This window comes from Pollachius pollachius (assembly GCF_949987615.1).
Source record: "Pollachius pollachius genome assembly, chromosome: 9".
NCBI lineage: Eukaryota > Metazoa > Chordata > Actinopteri > Gadiformes > Gadidae > Pollachius > Pollachius pollachius.
The window spans coordinates 10841591-10861719 of NC_136942.1; the positions used below are offsets into that span (position 1 = coordinate 10841591).

At 41.6% G+C, this 20129-nt stretch overlaps 1 protein-coding gene across 1 annotated transcript; it reads left to right on the forward strand.

Annotated features, from left to right (window-relative positions):
- Positions 1-801: 801 nt before the first annotated feature.
- LOC307081114 (hydroperoxide isomerase ALOXE3-like) lies at positions 802-19473 on the forward strand. The gene is made up of 15 exons (XM_079744157.1): positions 802-884; positions 8543-8698; positions 9305-9506; positions 9660-9741; positions 9930-10049; positions 10381-10484; positions 13499-13671; positions 14206-14349; positions 14894-15097; positions 15393-15479; positions 15590-15756; positions 16054-16175; positions 16930-17030; positions 17696-17866; positions 18173-19473. Exons 1-15 carry the CDS (start codon positions 825-827, stop codon positions 18350-18352), a joined length of 2073 nt encoding a protein of 690 aa, XP_079600283.1. The 5' UTR covers positions 802-824; the 3' UTR covers positions 18353-19473.
- The last annotated feature ends 656 nt before the right edge of the window (positions 19474-20129 follow it).

Sequence of the window (20129 nt, forward strand, 5' to 3'; positions counted from 1 at the left end):
GATTAACCTGATTTAACATAGACTGTATAATAAAGATTAACCTGATTTAACATGGACAATATAATAAAGATTAACCTGATTTAACATAGACTATATAATAAAGATTAACCTGATTTAACATAGACTATATAATAAAGATTAACCTGATTTAACATAGACTATAAAGATTAACCTGATTTAACATAGGCCTATAAAATAAAGATTAACCTGATTTAACATAGACTGTTTATAATGAAGATTAACCTGATTTAACATAGACAATATAATAAAGATTAACCTGATTTAGCATTGACTGTAGCCTATATAATACAGATTACACTGATTTAAAATAAATTGTTTATCATGGTTTCCATTGTGTACTACCGCAGACATTGTTGGAAACAATTCTGGATAATAAAATAGGTACACAACTCGACAAAATATATAACATAGGTTTATTAGTTTGTAGATATTTTTATGTGGAAATGTAACAGGCCTTTAAATTGTTACGATATTGTTATTTAATTTATTATTTTAGTATGATTATTATTTTGACTATGTTCGTTATCCTACCTTTATTGTATTAATAGGCCTACTTTCCATTTCCTTACTTCTTATATTTATCTTACTTTATTTATGTGGGAGAGGATTGCCATTTCCTTATTTGCAGCTGTTCACACACTGAGTAAACAACTCATCTTGTGTAAATCTCTTATATCACTGGTTTATACATCACCCTTTGCGGTGCGGGAAGGGGGGTGGTTAGGGGCGAGGTTAGCGTCGGCTGTGAAAGGAGACTCAGTCAGAAGGGGCTCTACAGTCTTAAGAGTGAGGACCGATCCGTCATGACGACCCCACCAGATCATGGAAAGCGGAGGAAGACTAGAGCAGAGCCACCAGGACAGGTAAGGATCCAGGTTGGTCCAACCGGGATTTATGGCATTTTTATCTCTGGGTAAAATAACTGTGACGGCATTTCTCACTAGTTTCTGAATTTCTAAAAATAATCAATCAATTAATTGAGAAAATAATTAGCAGAATAATCCTTAATGAAAACAATCATTAGTTGCAGTTTGATACTAAATAGTTCAGAATGAACTCAACCAACTAGGGGCCTACAACACTAAAACCCTGCGTTTAGTTCACTGTAATCTTTGCTCGCGAACTTTGGCAGTGATGTGTCGCATCAGGATCATCACCATTGTATCACCTATCTCTGCGATAGGGCTGCAGGACTTGGCTTGTAAGATCATTTGGCAAGAGCACCAAGCACCAACATGTGGAACAGGACATGCAGAATAGGCACGGTGGTGTAAATAGAGATAACCCCCGTTTGAGGGGGAGTCAGGGGTGCGTAACGACCGTCTCAAGACCTACCAAGAAGCCACCGATTTAACACATGCCTATATTAGGTGTCCTAATGACACACTTAAAGCATATTATAAAGAACATTTCCTTTTTTGAGTTTGTTTGGAAACCGCCTGCACCGTGGAATGGGATTTAAAATAGTGATACGAAAAGGTCCGAGTCGAAAAGAGCCGAAGAGAAAGCGGTATGAAACTGAACAACCCAAAACGGTCCCCTTGCCTCGCTTCCCCCGCCCATAGAACATTTCTCCGCCATTGAGAAGTGTTGCATTTTACACACCTGTGATTGACAGGCAAGATGGACTACCCAAACGAATCAGTGAAGAGCGATTCCCTGATCCAAAATGAGCCGGGAGCGGTCTAAAATGGAACGGCGTTGGGTTCTCCGACCACTCCGGCACTTCTACAGCAAGTTAAGACTCGCAATGGTGGTAATCTCGGCCATAGCTGAGAATGAATTGGTGGAAAGGAACGTTGTTGTTCACAAGAGACCCCCTCCTCCTCCAACAATCTTCAAAACACACAACTGTTTTGAAGTTTTCACGCGATCAAACTTGTGTATGAACTGTGACATTTGGTGTCAACGCAGTTACGTTTCTTAATTCAGTTTAGACTTGAATCTTTTTCAAACCCTGGCTACGGCCCTGTGCATATAGGGAAGAAAGGGCTGCAGCATCAACACCATTTCCACGAGTTTGCGAAACATGACCAGCGTTCCTTTATTGTCATATTTCTTAAAATCCTCTTAACATCCTAACAGCAATCAATAAATCAAATGCTCTGACCAATAAAAAAAACAGCTTTCTGTCACAGGCTTTTAATAAACCAGTCCAATCATTTCACATGCCTACCTCAGAGTGCACGAATTGCCCATGACAGGAACTGAATGAAGAAATTAATCCTCATGTCATTTTGTGCCCTTGTGAAAAGGCAGCCCCTCCTTTTCACGTATACGTCTGACACTCCCCGCGACATGTAACTGATCAGCACGCACACACGCATTGACCCATCTGGTAATGTTTGTTATGACAATACCAAACATTACCAGAGTCGAGAAGCTCATTTTCACAGCCCTCTATTGATGATAAATTAAAAACCCTTTAGACCAAACAAGCCTCGTTCAAATTCTTATCGGAAAAAGTGAGAGATACGATTTTTCCAGTAAATATATATTTTTTTTTTTTACAAAAGAGTAATACCCAATGCATAGTGTGTTGGATTTTCCTCTTTAATTTGTATGAAGCCAAATTACCAGTGAGTACGTTTTCACTCAAGTGTGCGTTTTCAATCTTGTTGTTACGGCTCACGACTGGTTCCTGTATCCAATCAGCATCAGGTCAAACAAGCGTGTGCCAGCACAAGAGTATGTGCCCTCTCTCGTCTTGCTTTCCAACAGGGCTAGTGTAGCCGGTCTGGCTCTGCGTTGTGTGTTGTGGTATGGAGTAGGACACGGGGACTCAGTGTTTCACTTTAGCCTAACTGTGGCGATAGTGGCGTATTTATTTCTGCATGAAATAAATGCACAAATAATGCAGCAGCATTAGTACACAGGACACTGCAGCACGTCAGTCTCCTCACAGCATCAAAACAACAAGTGAGCCTGGCCAGAATGCCTTACAGTACATATATTCAAATATATGAAGCAGGGCTCAACAATAGGGTTTGCCCGACGTCCCGGGGCAAGTAAAGCGCCACGTATGACAACCCGCTTGCCCGTTCGGGCAAGTGGAGGACTCGAAGCAAAAATAAATAAATAAATAAAAAATCAGAAAAAAAATTTTTGACGATCATCATCGATAAAGTTATTATGTTGCCCCCTCCCCTTGGCCTCGTCGGATAATGCTTGTAATGCTAGGTGTACTATTTCATTTTATTTGAATGTGGCTTCGGCCAATCAAAATCGAGATCGCGAGACTCCCGGCAGGTAGTGGGCCCGCCGCAGTCAGTTGATGAAGAGCTAGGAGATGGCTGCGTACGAGCTCAAGCGTAAGCGAACTTTTCAAGCATCCTGGAAGAAGGAGGTCCCCTGGGTTATACTCAAGGATGTGGAGGAATCACCAACTATGTTCTGCGAGGTTTGCCTTAAGTTCCCGTCAACGGCGGATAAAAGCGGTTCGTTTTTTAAAGGAACGTCATCTTTCAGAAAGCAGATGCTTGAGTGTCACGATAAGAGCAAGCAGCATCAACGCGGAGGCAAGTGTGGTTATCACAAAGCTGATAACCACAGCTTATCACGGCACGAAGACCGGACAACCATTTACCGTGTACCCCAGTGTGAGTACTCTTCAACAGAAGAACGGGGTTGGGCTGGGTACACAGTACAACACTGACATGGCTCGCCGACAGTAAGTTGTTAATTTATCAACCTTATGTAAAGTTGCTCTATTGTTATAAGTCAGTCAAATTCGCAGCAAAAATAAACTGTGAGAAGCAACCTTGTTATGAAATGCATAGCTACAGCCCACTTTTGATCATGGTTTTTGAGGCTACATCCAAATGGGCCCGTTTTGAATTTATTTATATCTGTATTTCTACGTTTGAGCCAGGGCTCCTCATTAACCCAGCGGAGCAGTTTAGAGCTGCTGCTGTCCCCCTTTTATTTTGAAATTCCGGATCTGCGTTTTTTTTTTAAACATTTTTTAAATATATATATATATATATAGGCTATACTAGTTGTGTAATTGTGTGATTAGAGCTATGTTATGGTGCTTATGTTCAAGGTGTGTGTGGCTGTGATTTTAAAAACATGTGGCTGAATGAATTTGGATTAAATGAGTGACAGATATCGAATTATAGTAAGATTCATGAAAGCTATCCATTTTGTCTCTTTTAAGGTTTGCCATGGTCATATTTGATGACCTTTGGGAACCATTTTTGAGCATCCTAAAGGCCAAAAAGTTCTTCAGTGTCCTGGCAGACTCTTGCACTGATGTGAGCACCCGTGACCTCGAGGGGGTGTCCGTCAGAATGCTGCAAAACGGGGAGCCCCAAAACTTTTTTTTGGCAGTCGAGGAACTTGAGCAGGCTACTGCAGTTGGGCACCTTGCAGCTCTTAATGCGGGTAAGCTGAAACTCATTGGAAATAACCTTTGTTCATAAACATAAATAGATGTAAATATATTAAATGGTAGTTTAAAAAAAATACATCATTAACTTGTCACTCTCTACAGTATTTCAGAAAGTTGGCCTCCCAGAGTGGAAGGAGCAGTTAGTCGGCTTCGGATCGGATGGAGCCCCAGTGATGGTCGGGAGGCGGGAGGGGGGGGGGTCTCTACTCTACTCCGGGAAGAAGTCCCCCACCTCATCAACATCCAGTGCTTTGCCCATGGACTAGAACTGGCAGCCATGGACGCCATAAACGGGGATGAGAGAATGAAGAAAGTAGGAGTCACAGCACTGAATTAATTTATTTGAAATTAATGTATGTTTAACACAGTAATGTTTTATTGCCTATAGTTATTTTGTCCTCTTCATACAGGTGACTAATCTCCTCAAAGGCCTCTATAAGCAGTATCACTACTCGCCCAAAGCCTGGAGAGAGCTTAAAGCACTGAGTGAGGTCCTCCAGCAGAAGATCTGGAAGCCGACCAATCTGGGGGGAACAAGGTGGCTCCCACATATTGAAAAAGCTCTTCAGACCCTCATGAAGGACTATCCTGTTGTGTTGGCACACATGGAGAACACAATTGAGATGAGGCAAGTTGTTTTTCTGAAGCAATATTTTCCTTAAATTTGTATTATCATTACTGCGTTATATTCTCACTGAACAACGATACGCTGTTTGTGCTTATTTTAGATCTGCCAGCGCAGACATGATCGGGAGAGCCAAACAGTGTGTCCAGATCCTGAAGGACTACAGCCGCCTACTGTTTGTGGTCCTGGTTCAGGATATCCTGCATGTTTTGAGCTGGTCAGTTTACTTATTACTTTTTCCTCTGTATAGTTTTGAGTGAAAAGTAAAGTGTAGTATTAGTAAGTCATATCAAATAGGTGACATTGTAATCCATTACAGTTTAAGTTTGAAGCTTCAGGAGGACGGTGTTACACTCCCAAAGGCCTTACAGGCCTTTGAGACGACACTGCTCATGCTTACAAGCATGCACACAACAGCTGGAGAGAGCCTTGAAACCTTTCTTCAGGAGTCAGCAGAGGGCCAGTTCCATGCAGTTCAGCTACAGAGCTTTAGCCAGGAGAGCAGGGATAGATTTAACAGGTAGGAAATTAAAAAAATAAGAACATGGTTAACAGTTCAATTAGCCTGTTGTTCATAAAAGGGCTCATTTAGTTGTGTTTACTGTGTTAAATGTTTTATTTGCGTCCCTGCCTTTAAAACAAAATTTAAAAAGACATCTTATGTTGTTAGATTGAAGAGCCAACTCCTTGACGAGGTCATCCAAAGCCTGAGGAGCCGGTTCAAGAGCCTGGAGTCAGACAAAATTCTTCTAGTGGCTGCAAGGTTGGTGGACCCAAGGGAGTGGCCCACAGAGGAGGCAGAGCTGGCCAGCTTTGGAGCGGACCATCTACTTGTGATCACAGAACACTTTGCCGAGATACTGGATAGGGCGGGCTGTGACAGGAGTCAGGCAAGACACCAAGAGTGGCCCAGTGCCAAAGTGGTCATAAAAGCGCTGCCCCAGGCTCAACAAACCAAGGTATGGGCAGACTTTTTTAAAGATCCTGACAGGCTACAGAGCTTCCCCAACCTGCTGATGGTGGTTGAGCTAATCCTCGTGCTCCCACTCTCCACTGCTGCTTGTGAGCGTGGCTTCAGTGCAATGAAACGCATAAAATCTGACTGGCGTGGCAGCCTTTCAGTTGATATGCTGTGGAAACTCCTATACATTAGCATCGAGGGGCCAGCAGTTGCCAACTTCAATGCGGAACGTGTTGTAGGACGATGGCTGTCAGCAGGTCAGAGAGCACGTCGGGTGTGAGGGGATTATTATTTTATTTTTTTGATGTAATATATTACGAGTGCCAAAGTTTAAAATATGGGATAAAACCTCAAAAGAAAAAATACAAATGTTCCAACAATGTCAGATGCATTCATACATTGTAAATAAAGGTCAAATATAACAATTTACCTGAATCTTTGTCGTTATTTGATAACCACTAATAAAAAAATTATTAATTTTACTATTTATATTTGGGGCCAGTGAAAATTGACTTCGGGCAAGTAGAATTCAGACCCACTGCCCGACCGGGCAAGTGGAAAAAAACCTTAGCGTTGAGCCCTGTTCTGGTTGTTGTTTTGGCCTTGGCTACCCTGAAGCTATTTCCTTCACTATTATTTTGTTAGTGTGATTCATACAGTTGGGATCAAATAAACCTTTCTTTCTTGGATTGGTGCCTGCTTGTGAAGCGTCATTTCGATCCCTTTCTGCTGTGTTACCACCATACCACATTTATCAATTGAGGATCGTGACACGTGTAAAAATCATACTGCACATTTCAGTGTTTCCCGCAGGATGATTTTCAGCAGCGGTGGTGTAATCCCCGAACCCTCTAGGGGGTCAGGGGGCATGCCCCCCCGGCCGGAAAGTTTTTGTACCCTTTACATTGGAATGCATGAATCTGGTGCACTTTGAGAGGAGAATATGCACTTAAATCCTATTCAAACAGTCCTGTGTATTACTGTAGATGGGATTATTGGTGTTGTAAATTTGCGTCTTCTTTTTTTTTTTCTTCTTCTTTTTAATTTTGTGTCTTCATTTACAGATTTTTATATTTTTGTATAGTAATATTTCAACAAAAAATGCCACAACGCAAATATAATTTGCACAATTTATTTACAGATTTTTGCCTAATGCTTAAACACTAAACATGGTTGCTATCCCAAAAAGAGCGACAACACGCACACACACATATAGGCCTACACACACACACAATACTAGAGGAAAAACGGCACGGAGGTTGCGGTTTATAGATACAATAAAATGATTGGGCTCAGAGGGTTTTTAACACTGGTGGTCATGTAGCGACACATTTTAGCAACTTACTTTCTCTCTCTCTCTCTCTGTCTGTCTCTCTCTCTCTCTGTCTGTCTCACTCTTTCCTTCTTTCTTCGATCTTCCGCTTCACTCGCTACTGCTAGAAACAATGTAACTTTGCAACCGTGTAGGGTAGCCTACTGCCAACAACTGCCACACTCGCTGTGTATTTTTCTTTGATGTTGGTTACGTGACGATGTGCCGCGTGCTGCGCAATTGACGTTACGCGCTGTACATTTTCTAAAAGGAGCTACGTAAAAAAAAAAAAAAAATTAGAAGGATTTTTATTGCAGCGGCGGAGAAAATTCAGCAGCGGCGGCGCGCCGCTGCTGTGTGAACGTGGGGGAAACACTGCATTTTGTCATTGCATTGAAACACACTCATTGCATTGAGCATCGAAATCACACTGCTTTTTCCTTCTTCTATATTCTCATTGAGTCTCGGGAAAGTGGTGGTTATCTCCAAGATCTCCGTTTCGTTGTCTTTGGTGGCACCAATGGCCAAAGAAAAACATTACAACACTACACATAATAGCAAGTCTGTTGCGGTAGCGCCAACCAACCAGAACCACTGCTCGGTGATGGAATTCACCATCAAATCACACTGCTTGTGATTTGAATGCATGGCAAGAAAGTCGCCACCCACACCAGCATCCTGAGTCATCATATTGCAAATGCATGGGGTTTAATCAGTGGGCCATAGGCTCAACCACCATTGTGTTGCCTCATTCTTCATAGATAGTGACTTAACTGACATTTATTTAAATGTCAACCTTACCACTTTAACACTTAATTCATCGTACATTACTCCCAATAACCAAAGACATGAATGAAATAGAATGAATGGATGATTTTACTATGATATAATTGTCATCATTACCGCTAGAACTCACTCAAGCCAGTTGGGGGGTTAGTCGAGTTATGGGATGTCGAAGTACAGCCCCCTGTGTCACTGTGTGCCCAAGAGGGTGTTTGCAATGGAAGTATTTATCCACAAGTATAAATAGAATTCCAGAAGCCAATTTCTAAACATCCTGTCTTGCTCCTCAGTAACACTCGGTCGAAGCCTTTTTGAGTCAAACACAACCAACCTAGAGATTACCTTTAGATCTATAGACCGTAGAGTAGGCAGTAATAGGTAGGTGTCGAGGAAGTTCAGAGAGTGGCCTTCAATGAAAAGATTGGTAACATTCGTGGTCTCTTCCAGGTTCCCATCATGGCTGTGTATAAAGTACACGTGACAACGGGGGACATGTGTTTGGCGGGAACAAATGACCACGTGTTTGTTACCTTGGTGGGAACGAATGGCGAGAGCAAGCGCACTGAGCTGGACAACTATGGCCTCGACTTCTGCTCCGACCAGGTGAGGAATTGCGGTTTGAAAAGTGATATTCCTCTGGGCTTTTAAACGCTTTGATTCATCTCTGGTGTATTATGAGGTCTGCAGTAAAAGTCTACTGAGTCAATAGTTTGTAAATCGTTAATATCATGTGATACCTCATTCTTTTCAAGACATGGGGATTGATTCTAAAATATATTTTTGTATTTCTGTATGGTATCTTTCTGGAACATTTGTTTCTACACTGTTTACATCAACAGAGTACCCCTGCTTAACGTTCTCCATTTCACTCTCATCTGAAGCTTACACAACATAGGGTCATGGGACTGAAAGAACCTATTGTGCCATATAAACGTTATGCTCAGTAAAGAAATACCAGAAAAACACTGGGCGCTGTTGGGGTTGTATTTCTAAAAACACTGCTCTGTGTGGTCAACCCTAATACAGAAAAAACCTCGGGCCACCAGCGTGGCTCCAGTCCTAATGTTGATGATCCAGTTCTGGTCTTTTTTAAAGATGCTTGAAAAAGTAAACAATGACATACTAGATGTTGCATGAACGGCTTGTTAAAATGACACGAGACGGACGAGAATAAACATCAGAGTCTATAGTTGTTGTTTTGTCCAACAGACCAGCACCTACATGGTGAACACCCATCCCTTGGGCCATCTTCTGCTCATCAAGCTGGAGAAAGCTCAATATCTTTTTCTGCCAGAAAATCAGTGGTTCTGCTCCAAGATTGTGGTGGAGACCCCAGAAGAAGAGGCCCTCCTCTTCCCCTGCCACAGATGGTTGACCAGGGGGGAAGTACTGGAACTCAGAGGAGCCAAAGGTTTTTCACCAAGTTACACTTCAGTCCTTGATTGCTCTCTGGGGGTGTTTATGCAGTTGGCTGATCTCTTCTGATATTTATGTGGAAGTATCATTATTATCAATGTTGTTGTATGTTATAATATATCTTGGTACGTTATCTGCATAACTACAGCAATGAAGGCGAGTGACGATTACCATCCTTTGCTGATTGAGCACAGAAGGAGAGAGTTGGCCAAACGTAGTCAACTTTATCAGTGAGTCTATTCAGCTTTTCCAGTGGCCGCCCAATAATAATTTTCCAGTTTATACATTGAGATTCATGAATGAAGTGCAGTGCTTTCTTTAATGCGGTTGTATTGTATAGCCATAATGTGTACTTGGATTAGTAAATTCTTCAGATGGCTATTCGTCAACCTTGCATAAAGAGGTGAGTCTTCTACAGGTGGAAGGTATACGCTGACAGGACCACCCACATCACTCATTTTGAGGAATCTGAGCTTCCATCTGAAGTCCGCTTCTCGTTTTCCAAAGGACTTGAATTCACGTTTTCAAAAGAATTTGCGTGAGTGTTGTTTAATAAGGATTCAATTCCCTTAGCTGTACAGGAAATGTTGGTGAACTATTTGTGATTATTCGGTGAGTGTACTTTGAGGAATCACTATTTTCGATCAGATAATTGAACCGAACTGTGTCAAAGTAACACATGGAGCTACAATGAGCACGAAAGTGTCTCGTCGGATTAAGCTAGTCTGCTATCAAACAGATTATTCATCTAAAGTCTGATTTGTCAGACTAAATATAATAATTATAATATAAAGGCGATATAATTTCAAGATCGGGATTCTGTGATTATTTGTAGATCTCTCTGAAGTGTCCTCTGCTTCCTCCTGCAGTATAGCTGAACTCAAACTGAAAGGTCTGTTTGGATCTGAGGAATCATGGGAGAGCCTGGAGTCCATGAAGAACACACTCACCTTCAAGACGTCCCCAACAGCTGGTAAAGTCCCCAACTGGATCACATGGCCAAACCCATACTTTTCACAACATACACGTTGTGTGTTGTGATTTTAAGCAGGCAACAAAGTCGGCGAAGCCTGTGCTTACCTTCATTATTTATTTGGATTTATTTAGAGTTTTGCACAAGTGGACACAATTTGGAACTCTACCATTGCGACAAATTAATTCTGCCAAAACTACAGTTAATTTATGAAACAAAATAAATGACTAATATGGATAAGGAGCGTACTGTATTGGCAAAACACAATGGCTCTTTGTGACATCCGTGCTCGAAAGGAGCACTGTCCACAGCTTCTCTCAAAAGCTCAGACCTTTGGTCCAGCCACAGGGGACAGCACTGTCATAAAGTATAGGTTTCAAGAAAGCCTTTGTGTCATATTGTAGTTACAATGTTGACATTAATATGTATGCAATTGTTTGGTAATACGTAATGCTTCGGTAATGCCATTTAGAGACATAATTATATTGAAAGTTTCTCTCGTCCATTAATGTGGCAAGTTAGTTTCACATAAAGCAGAGGAATTTAGCGTGGCGCACATTCGTCGTATCAGATTACATATTTGAAGAAAAAAAGATACAAAAGAAACAAGGGGAGAATGAAGTTTATCACCGACGGGTGCATCACCAGTATATCATTTTTTAAAGTTCCCAATCCAAAAACATTTATACATATTGAGTTCTGCATTAGCGTCTGCCATTTGGTACTGCATTTCATGAATAGGTTCCAGAGTGGCAACAGCTACAGCTTGTCGCTAAATCAACTAAGAAACGGGGTGCTCCGAATCTGTTGACGGTAAAGGGAGGGAGTGATGTCCGCTGAGGCAAGCTGTTTCAACATTGGGGATGCTCCGGGAAAGGGAGAGGGACTTCTGAGGGAGTGATATCCGCTGAGGCAAGCTGTTTAAACATTGGACCATCTGGAATCAACATTCCAGACACTACCGTCATTCGATATTTTCCCTCCTTCATATTCCACGTCTCTACTGTAGAGCAGTGTTTGTAATAACAAACGCCGTTATTTTTTCGGATATAACGGAGTAATCTAACTAATTACTGTTTCCGTCGTTACAACGCCGTTACTGTTACTGTACGTTAAATGCGGTGCGTTACTATGAATTGATTGAATAAACTGCGTAATCCGAACGCACCCCTGGCTCCAAACACAAACTGCTAGTGAGGAGACGGGGTGGGTTAACAACGAGATAAGCGATTATGATTGGCTAAGGTAGAGTCATGTTTTATGGTAGCCAATCGGAGCCAGTGTTTTTACACACAAGCCAGGACACGCGCCACACACACACACACACACACACGCACACGCACACACCAAACAGATTAGATGAAGAAGCAGCAGAAATGGCGAGTCCGGAGCAAGCCGATGAAAAGTTGGCATTTTCTGTAGTATTCGGCAGATGTGCACAGCCTTTGCAACGAAGCAGATTATTATTCAGTTGGAAGTATATCAGGGCCTTGAATGGGCAGTTCAACCATTTAACACATTAAGGCCAAGTGAAAACTGCTCAGAAAAATCCAAAATCTTTGACATATAGCAACTCTCTTTTTTTACAGTAACGCAAAGAGTTACTTTCCCTGGTTACTAACTGAGTTACTATCTCAGTTACTTTTTGTTTTGGGACATAGAGGACAGTAACTATAACTAATTACTTTTTTAAAGTAACGTTCCCAACACTGCTACAGAGACATGGCTGTATATGCCAGTGGTTCTCAACTGGTCTTTACACCCATACTATGGCTCTACTGTAGAGACACAGTATGGCTGTATAGACCAGTGGATCTTGCCTCAGGAGGACCCTCATATTTCCTGTCATAACTCACGACCCAACAAGTCTTTGTTCTTGGTCTTTTTTTTACTCCCAAAAACACAGACACAGACAGACAGACACAGACCCCCATGCCATTTATGTTTGATTCTGGGTAGCCTGCAGGCAAAGTAGTGCATTAGGCTTCAGAGAAGCCTAAGAGTAATTTACACTGAAATATCAACACAAAACTTTCGACAGATGTTAAGGGAGGTGTCTTCTATGTGCATGGCAAGTTTCTTGTTCCTGCCACCTTCTTACACAAACTGAGATAGATTTTGCACTTTAGCGCTTGGCTTAACATTTATTCAAATTTACACTGTGATGCCATCTTTTGGGTTCTTACCCCAAAACTTTCCAGACGACCTAAGGGGGGTGCCCTCTATGTCCCTAAATCGTTTCAGCCACTGACCAATTCAAGTGTAATTGTGATTGATAGAATATTGAAGGATTTTGATTTCTGCATAAGTTTAAAAAAATGTACACACTAAAAGTAACTATTGTGCCATATAACCTTTATGCTTGGTCAAGAAAAGTGACTGCAAATGATATCGCCCCCTATGGGAGCATTGACACCAAACCTTTGGTGTCAATGCAGGAGAACTGCTCTTCTGGGATACTTATGTGGTCGATACACAATTTTAGATATAGGAGCTTAACATTTATTCAATATTCGATAATACTTAGAATAACAATTTCAAAGAAGGCCATTGCATTGCAGTCAACAATTGCAGTCATCAACAAGGCCTTAATTTACTGTTACTGTTACTGTTTACCGATAAACTGCAACAACTGGGGCAGTTCAACTTAATAAACATAGTAAATAGTATAGTAAAAAAGTATGCCATGATTTTTTTTTTCGAAAGACCATTTGGCATGTGCTTTAAATATAAAATAAAATCCATGAATGCATTATCGTTGTGACCGTAGTTTTATCAGAGAGGGAAGAGAAACCTTTTTGCCGTTGGCTTTTAACTCGTTAGGGCATCATACCAAAGTAAAGAGTGGAAACACATACATTCATTGACCCTCAGTTTCTATTTGATTTGCGTCCATTATAAGTTGTGCTTAACACATTTTTGCATTGGGGGAAAACACACATTGTGATTGTGACTTATCCCATACTATTGAAGACTACAGTGCTTTAATTAATATGTAACCCTCCTCCCTGAAGAATATCTCGCTGAGCACTGGAAGGACGATGCTTTCTATGGCTACCAGTTCCTGAACGGCGTCCATCCCTCCATGATCAGAATCTGCCCCCATCTGCCCTCAAACTTCCCCGTCACTGAAGAGATGGTGCAGCCGTTCCTAGAGGCTGGTACTTCCCTACAACAAGAGATCCAGGTTTGTGTAGGAGTGCACACTGCGGACCCACAAAGGTGTCCGCAGAAAGGTAACCCACTTCAAAGCAAGTGGGCTACATGTTTCTATAGATGTCTCACAAGTGCCACACAAAAAGCATGTTTGACATTCAAACCCAAGTACAAATATCCACATCTGTATGAAGCAGTTCTTAGATGGGAGAGCCCCTGGAGGGTACCAAGCCTGTGTTATTAGTGTTGTGTCAAAGATGTCTCCTGTGGTGCTGAATGATGACTCTGCCATGACATCAGTCTTTTTGAATTATTTGGATGGCTGGATAGTCCAAAGATTGCTATAACCTGCATCATAACTCAAAACTACAAACTTGCAATAGTAAAACAACAATTACAGATCTATATTTAGCACTGGTTGAAAGTAAAAAAAAAAGAATTCTCCACCATGATGAGAAATATAATTTGACTTGAGGCCACATGTGCGCTACTAGCTGTTGAGTGTGTGCCATTACTCTATCAGTGTCTTCTTTGTTGTATCTTCCTGTGTTTGTTTGTAATCCAGAAAGGGAACATATTCCTGTGTGACTACAAGTCACTGGAGGGTCTTCCGACCCACGTGGTGGAGGGGAAGTCACTGCCTCTCACTGCTGCCCTCTGTCTGCTGTACCTGGACACCGCAGGCACACTCAAACCCATAGCTATTCAGGTGATGACACCTTCAGGGAATAAGATACAATAGGTACGAGGAAAAGTAGGGATGAAACAGTTCCACAGGCCCCCTGTGACAAGGTGTTCCATGTGTGTGGAGTGGGAGGGGTAGATACGACTAGCAAAGCTACACTGATGTTGTGAGCAGCAATTATATTTGCAAAAACATCATCAGCCTCATGAATAATTTATAATCATAAATTCCAAATTGTTCTTCCTGACTAAGCCTTTTGTCTTCTCCCTGCCAGATTTGCTAACCTGATCATCAAACTGATAACCAGTTTACCAACCTTAGTTTCTACCTGTAAAGACAAGTCTTGTTATCCAGACTTTTTGAGTCATGGTTTTGAGTTCCACTTCCTGTCAAATGTGATCTCATTGTAGACACTAGAACAATTTCAACATAGTTGAAATCCCAAAATCCCAAATCCCAAAATTATCCTTTAATGTATTTAGTTTGCATACATATAAACATAATCACAGATTGCTATTGTGAAGTTGCATAACTATTATATTGTGTGGTCCTATCTTCTCCCCTAAAGCTGGGACAGGAACCATCAGAGAAATGCCCAATCTTCTTACCCAGCGATCCAGAGCTCGACTGGCTCCTGGTGAAGATATTTGTGAAAAATGCAGATTCAGTAATTCATCAGATTATCTCTCATCTAATGAAGACCCACTTGTTGGCCGAGGTGTTTGCTGTCGCTACCATGCGTCACTTCCCAGACGTACACCCCCTCTACAAGGTAGGACCAGCTGACGTATACAGTATAGAGTCCCAAAATGAACCTTGTGTTTTAGGAGAGGAGCTTTACACATTTTTGCATTGGGGGAAAACAAATTAGTCATGTTTTCCGATGGTGTATGGAGTATAAATTTGTGTCTGTGGATTTTGCTGGCAGGGCCATTTAGCATGACAACATTGGATTAAGATTGGGTTACCTTGGGGTATCAACTAGGTTTTGAGTGTTCAACACACTAATGGACGGAGCCATTTTGCATTAATTAATTGTATGCATCATTTCTCATAATTTATCATAGTTATTGACTCCCCACTTCCGCTACACTCTGCAAATTAACGCAGCAGCTCGACGTGCGCTACTTGGGCCAACTGGACTTTTAGCAAGAGTACGTACTCACTGAACACTCATTTAACACTGAATCTTTAGTGGTTGCTGTTATATTATTGTTTTTGTCATTGGTTTTGGTTAAGAAGGCTGATTGACTTTAATCTTCAGAGTACCCCTGGCCTGGAGGGTATAATTGAGCTGTTGAGGAGACACCTGGCTGAAACCACCTACTCATCTCTATGTCTGCCAGACAACATTGCTGAAAGAGGACTGCAGAACATCCCTAACTTTTACTACAGAGATGATGGACTGAAGTTATGGACGGCCATCAACAGGTTACCTAACAGAACACCATAGGTCTCCACTGAATCGAAGAGTCTTGATATCAGGGAGACATCTCAGACATGTTGATTACCTACGCTATGTTAATAGTTTACTGTCTTTAAAGAACTTAAAAATGAATAGAATTCTTAATAGGTCTATAGGTGCACATGCCAGTAATCTTTGTTGTATCTAACATAAACAACTGCTTTTGTTGTTTTCCTAATGCGAGTGGATAATTATAAGCTCCACTCCTGAGCACATACATCCTACAATTGTAATGCATGAAAAGTTTTTTGATCCATTTCCAGTTTTGTCCGCGCTATGCTGGGACTCTTCTACCCTACAGACGACGAGGTGTCTGGGGATGCAGAGCTCCAGAGATGGATCCAAGATATCTTCACCAAGGGCTTCCTGGGCAACAGCAGCTCAGGTATGTGTTGGGGCTGAATGATTAATCCAATTCAAACTGACATCTCAATGTAATAGAAGACGCCTTTCAAATCGCAAAGGCTGCGATTAAAAAAATGTATGGAAAAAAGGCAAAGTCATGACCCGCCCTACTCTGCCTCTGCTTAGCGTAGCCTGAAGACAACGTTTCTTATATAGCCCTCAATGAAAGACCAAGACGGTTTTTCTGCTGTCTTCGGAAGACTTAGTATGCAAAACGACTAAGGACATGTAGCAAGGACGTCCTGGTGGATGAATGGGTAAATAACAAGACTGTCTGCATTATTTTGAAGACTCGGTTGCCCTATTATTTTGGTGATGTTTATGCAACACAACTACTAGTTCCAAGAAGAACCAAGTTCTTCTGAGCTAGCACCAGGTCCAGAAGTCGATAAAAGTCTCAAGAAGACGTCATGCGGTAATTTGCATATTGACAAATATATTTTGAGTCCAGAATTCATAGCAATTCTTTAAATGTGGCCCCAGGTGCTCATCATCAAACTGGGCGGGACAAGCCAGCTCTATAACTCAGTGTTGCTTTGTCAAATCTTTATGTGCGCAATGCAGAAAAGAGTGACTATTGACCAACAGGTGGCACTATGGCAAGCTTATAACTTCAATTGGCAGTATCACAGTCAGTGTTGACTAATAATAATAATGATGATGTAATTTTGCTGATACATATCATACAATGTATATTTTGTATATATGAAGACATGCTTAACGTCCTCATGCAGGGATGCCGGAGTCCTTCATCACCGTGGAAGGGGTTGTCAAGTTTGTCACCATGGTGATCTTCACAACATCTGCTCAACACGCAGCTGTAAACAGTGGACAGGTAGACATCTTTCTCTTCATCAGGGACATTAAACCGGGTGCAACTAGAAGGACTTTTCTGATGGTTATTTCCACTAGATCCTGGTCTTATCCACGTTGCTCTCTGCAGATCAGTCGGGCCTCAGGCCCATAGAAAGCCTCTTCCAAAAAAACTAAAGTGCAATCAGTGCGAAGGGGAGGGAATAAAGACGCAACAAGATGAACAGATTCTGCACAGCAGGCATTACTCTGAGGAGCATGTTTCTGCTGTACTTTCAACCAAATATGGCAAGAGCAAGAGAGCAGGAAAATCCCTAGAATGTGTTATTACAAAGATAAGGCTGCGCCCATAATGGTCAAATAAATTGCAGCCCAGCAACGCAACAACTTGAATATCAGGATGGGCTCACGAGGTTCAAGCAACAGCCCCTTTAAACAAACGATACTGTCCAACTGTCCTACATTCCGAGCAGGGTAGGAATTTCAAGCCAGCCAATTGCCCTCCGTCTGGCTGTAATGCCACTTTAAAGCCCCGCTGCCACTGCCCCAGCAGGTTTACCCTTCTAACCCTAGGAATGGGTCATCAATGTGTCAGCTAATGCTGTTCCTTATGATAAACAAATTAACAAACTTAACCTCACCCTAACCTGATTGATGGACATATCCTAACCTCCTTCTGTGTTTTAGTTTGACTACTACAGCTGGTTCCCAAACTCCCCTCTGCAGCTTCGAAAAGCACCTCCAACTACCAAGGGACTGGTAACCATGGATACCATTCTGGAGACACTGCCAAATATTGGTGACACGGTCGCCTTCATCATCAGTTCATTGGTTCTATACAAGAAATACATGGACTCTGTAAGTTGGGATGTAGAGAACATTGTGTAATGGGAACAGAACAATGCTATTAATGGTGAGACATTCAAGGTTTGAAAGATAAGATGAGGAAAAGAAGATGTAAAATAAGAAGACGATTAAATCAAATAAGTTTCATTTAATGTTCCCTGAGGGGAAACCATTATGTTACCCTTACCTTGCGTATCATCTAAAAATTATCTTGCCTTATTTCTTGAACAGTAAGACAGATGCAGCTTCTGTCTGATATTAATGAACGCCAACATCTCAGAGAGAATGCCATCTATGGAATGTGTCTTGTTCCCTCAGGTTGTTCTTGGTTCCTACCCTGAGGAACGCTTTTGTGAGCCGGCGGCCAAGCAGATTATAGAGAACTTCCAGAAGGAACTCTCCAGCATCGAGGAAAGGATCATAACGAGGAACGCAGCTCTTGAAGTTCCGTACTGCTACTTGCAACCCTCGGAGATCGAGAATAGTGTGTCTATATGACTAGAACCACAAAGATGTTCGCTACCGGAGGAGTACCATTCCTGTTTGATAATGCTCATCAATGTGGGGATATCATTTGGGAACTTTGCGTCCTTTGTATATCTTGCCCTCATATTGAAATCTTCCTCTCGCATTTTACCTTCTCAATCAAAAAAATGAATCTGCGTACTCTAACCAACAATTATTGATTCATTGTTAATACCTTCAACGACTAAATGTATAAATAATGGAATAATAAAGAAGAAATTGCAAGAAACAGTAGGAGTAAAGAAAACGGTTATGTATGAAAGGAAAAACTTTTTGCAATGAAACCTTTAGACATATTGCTATGTGTTTGAACCAAGACGAGCAAAATTGCAACATAGCTTCAGGGCTGTGAAGCAACACCACTGTCCACATAGGCCTAGGTGTTGATCAGGAGTGCCGCCGGGGGTGGACATGGCCGCCATGCAGAATGACTGGCCACCCCTTCCCAACAGACTCATCCTTTTAATCTCCTATATAATCCTGCCATCGTTTTCATGTGCATGTGCTGGACAGAGAAGCGTAGGATACTTTATTGTATTTTGTTGTAATCTATTAAACAACGTTTCTTTACTAAACAATGTAAGTCAGGGAATTCCCAAATGTTCAGCCCAGGACCCCCCCAGTAAAATGTTACCAGCCCCCGACTATCCCGGGTGCTGGTTGACGCATGAAAGCGCGATGAATTATTATTTATCAATTCACATTCTGGTCAAGACCCCAACTTTGGTAACCCCTGTAACTAGTAGTTATTTTTGTCCGTTCTTGTACACAAGCGCTTTACACACATTTTGCTTTATAAAAGCATTGTGTTAATATTCCCATTAGTGTTTAGCTGTACCAAGGTGCCATACCAAGGTTTTAACAGGCCCCTTCTGGCCAGCCCACTAATATTTTCTGCAGGCTGCTGATTGGTGAATTGACGAGCTGGGCGTGTGCTCAACCTCAGTAGCAGGCTACAGCTAACCTAGCCTACATTTTGGTTTTAATAATATTATAATCTTGTAATTGCTATACTTTTGAAAAGTTGTCACCAGTTATTGTCTAAAAAGAAAAGTTTGACTTTGCTTCGACCATAACCATTAACAAATCTGTATTTATAAAACCCATATGCTTGCATCTTTTACATTTCAAATATATGAACTTAAAAAGGATATCTTGTGGTGTTTAATATCCTATAAACTGTATAATAGTCAGGCTTTCATTACCTAGATATCTATAATTTAAATAATATATAGCCTGCTAGCGTTCGCTGGAGACTTCCAATGCTACTCAGACTACTGTTAATGGTTAACACAGTCACAGGGCTCTGAAGTCTCACACATTTGGCGTGAGACACACGCAATTCAACCCATACACACGCTCACACGCCACACTTCGTATTTCTCATGCAGAGAAATTACCAGGATAGCGCCCACCAATTTGGGCCGCTATTTAACAGTGGAACAGGTAGGAATCAAATGGGTTTCCCGTACGTAGGGTAACCAGACGTCCTCTTTTGCCCGGACATGCCCTCTTTTTGAGACACTTTTAAAAAAATGTGTGGCAGAATTTCAAAATCGTCCGGGATTTTATTAAAGCCTCATACATGTTCACATTGAATTTAGGTTGCGTTTCTCTGGGTCGTTCACAAACTAGTTAGGCTATGCCCTCCTCTACCCAGCTCTGTTCGCTTTGCATTGGTGGAAGTGATGAGGGGGAGTGGTTAAGTAGAGCCTTCAGATTGGACGGTTTGACTTACTTAGTAATCATG

Coding starts and splice junctions, on each gene's coding strand:
- LOC307081114 (XM_079744157.1), top strand. CDS start 825: ATGACGACCCCACCAGATCATGGAAAGCGGAGGAAGACTAGAGCAGAG. Junction 14,350..14,893: donor TCAAACCCATAGCTATTCAG/GTGATGACACCT, acceptor TCTCCCCTAAAG/CTGGGACAGGAACCATCAGA. Junction 15,098..15,392: donor ACGTACACCCCCTCTACAAG/GTAGGACCAGCT, acceptor AATTTATCATAG/TTATTGACTCCCCACTTCCG.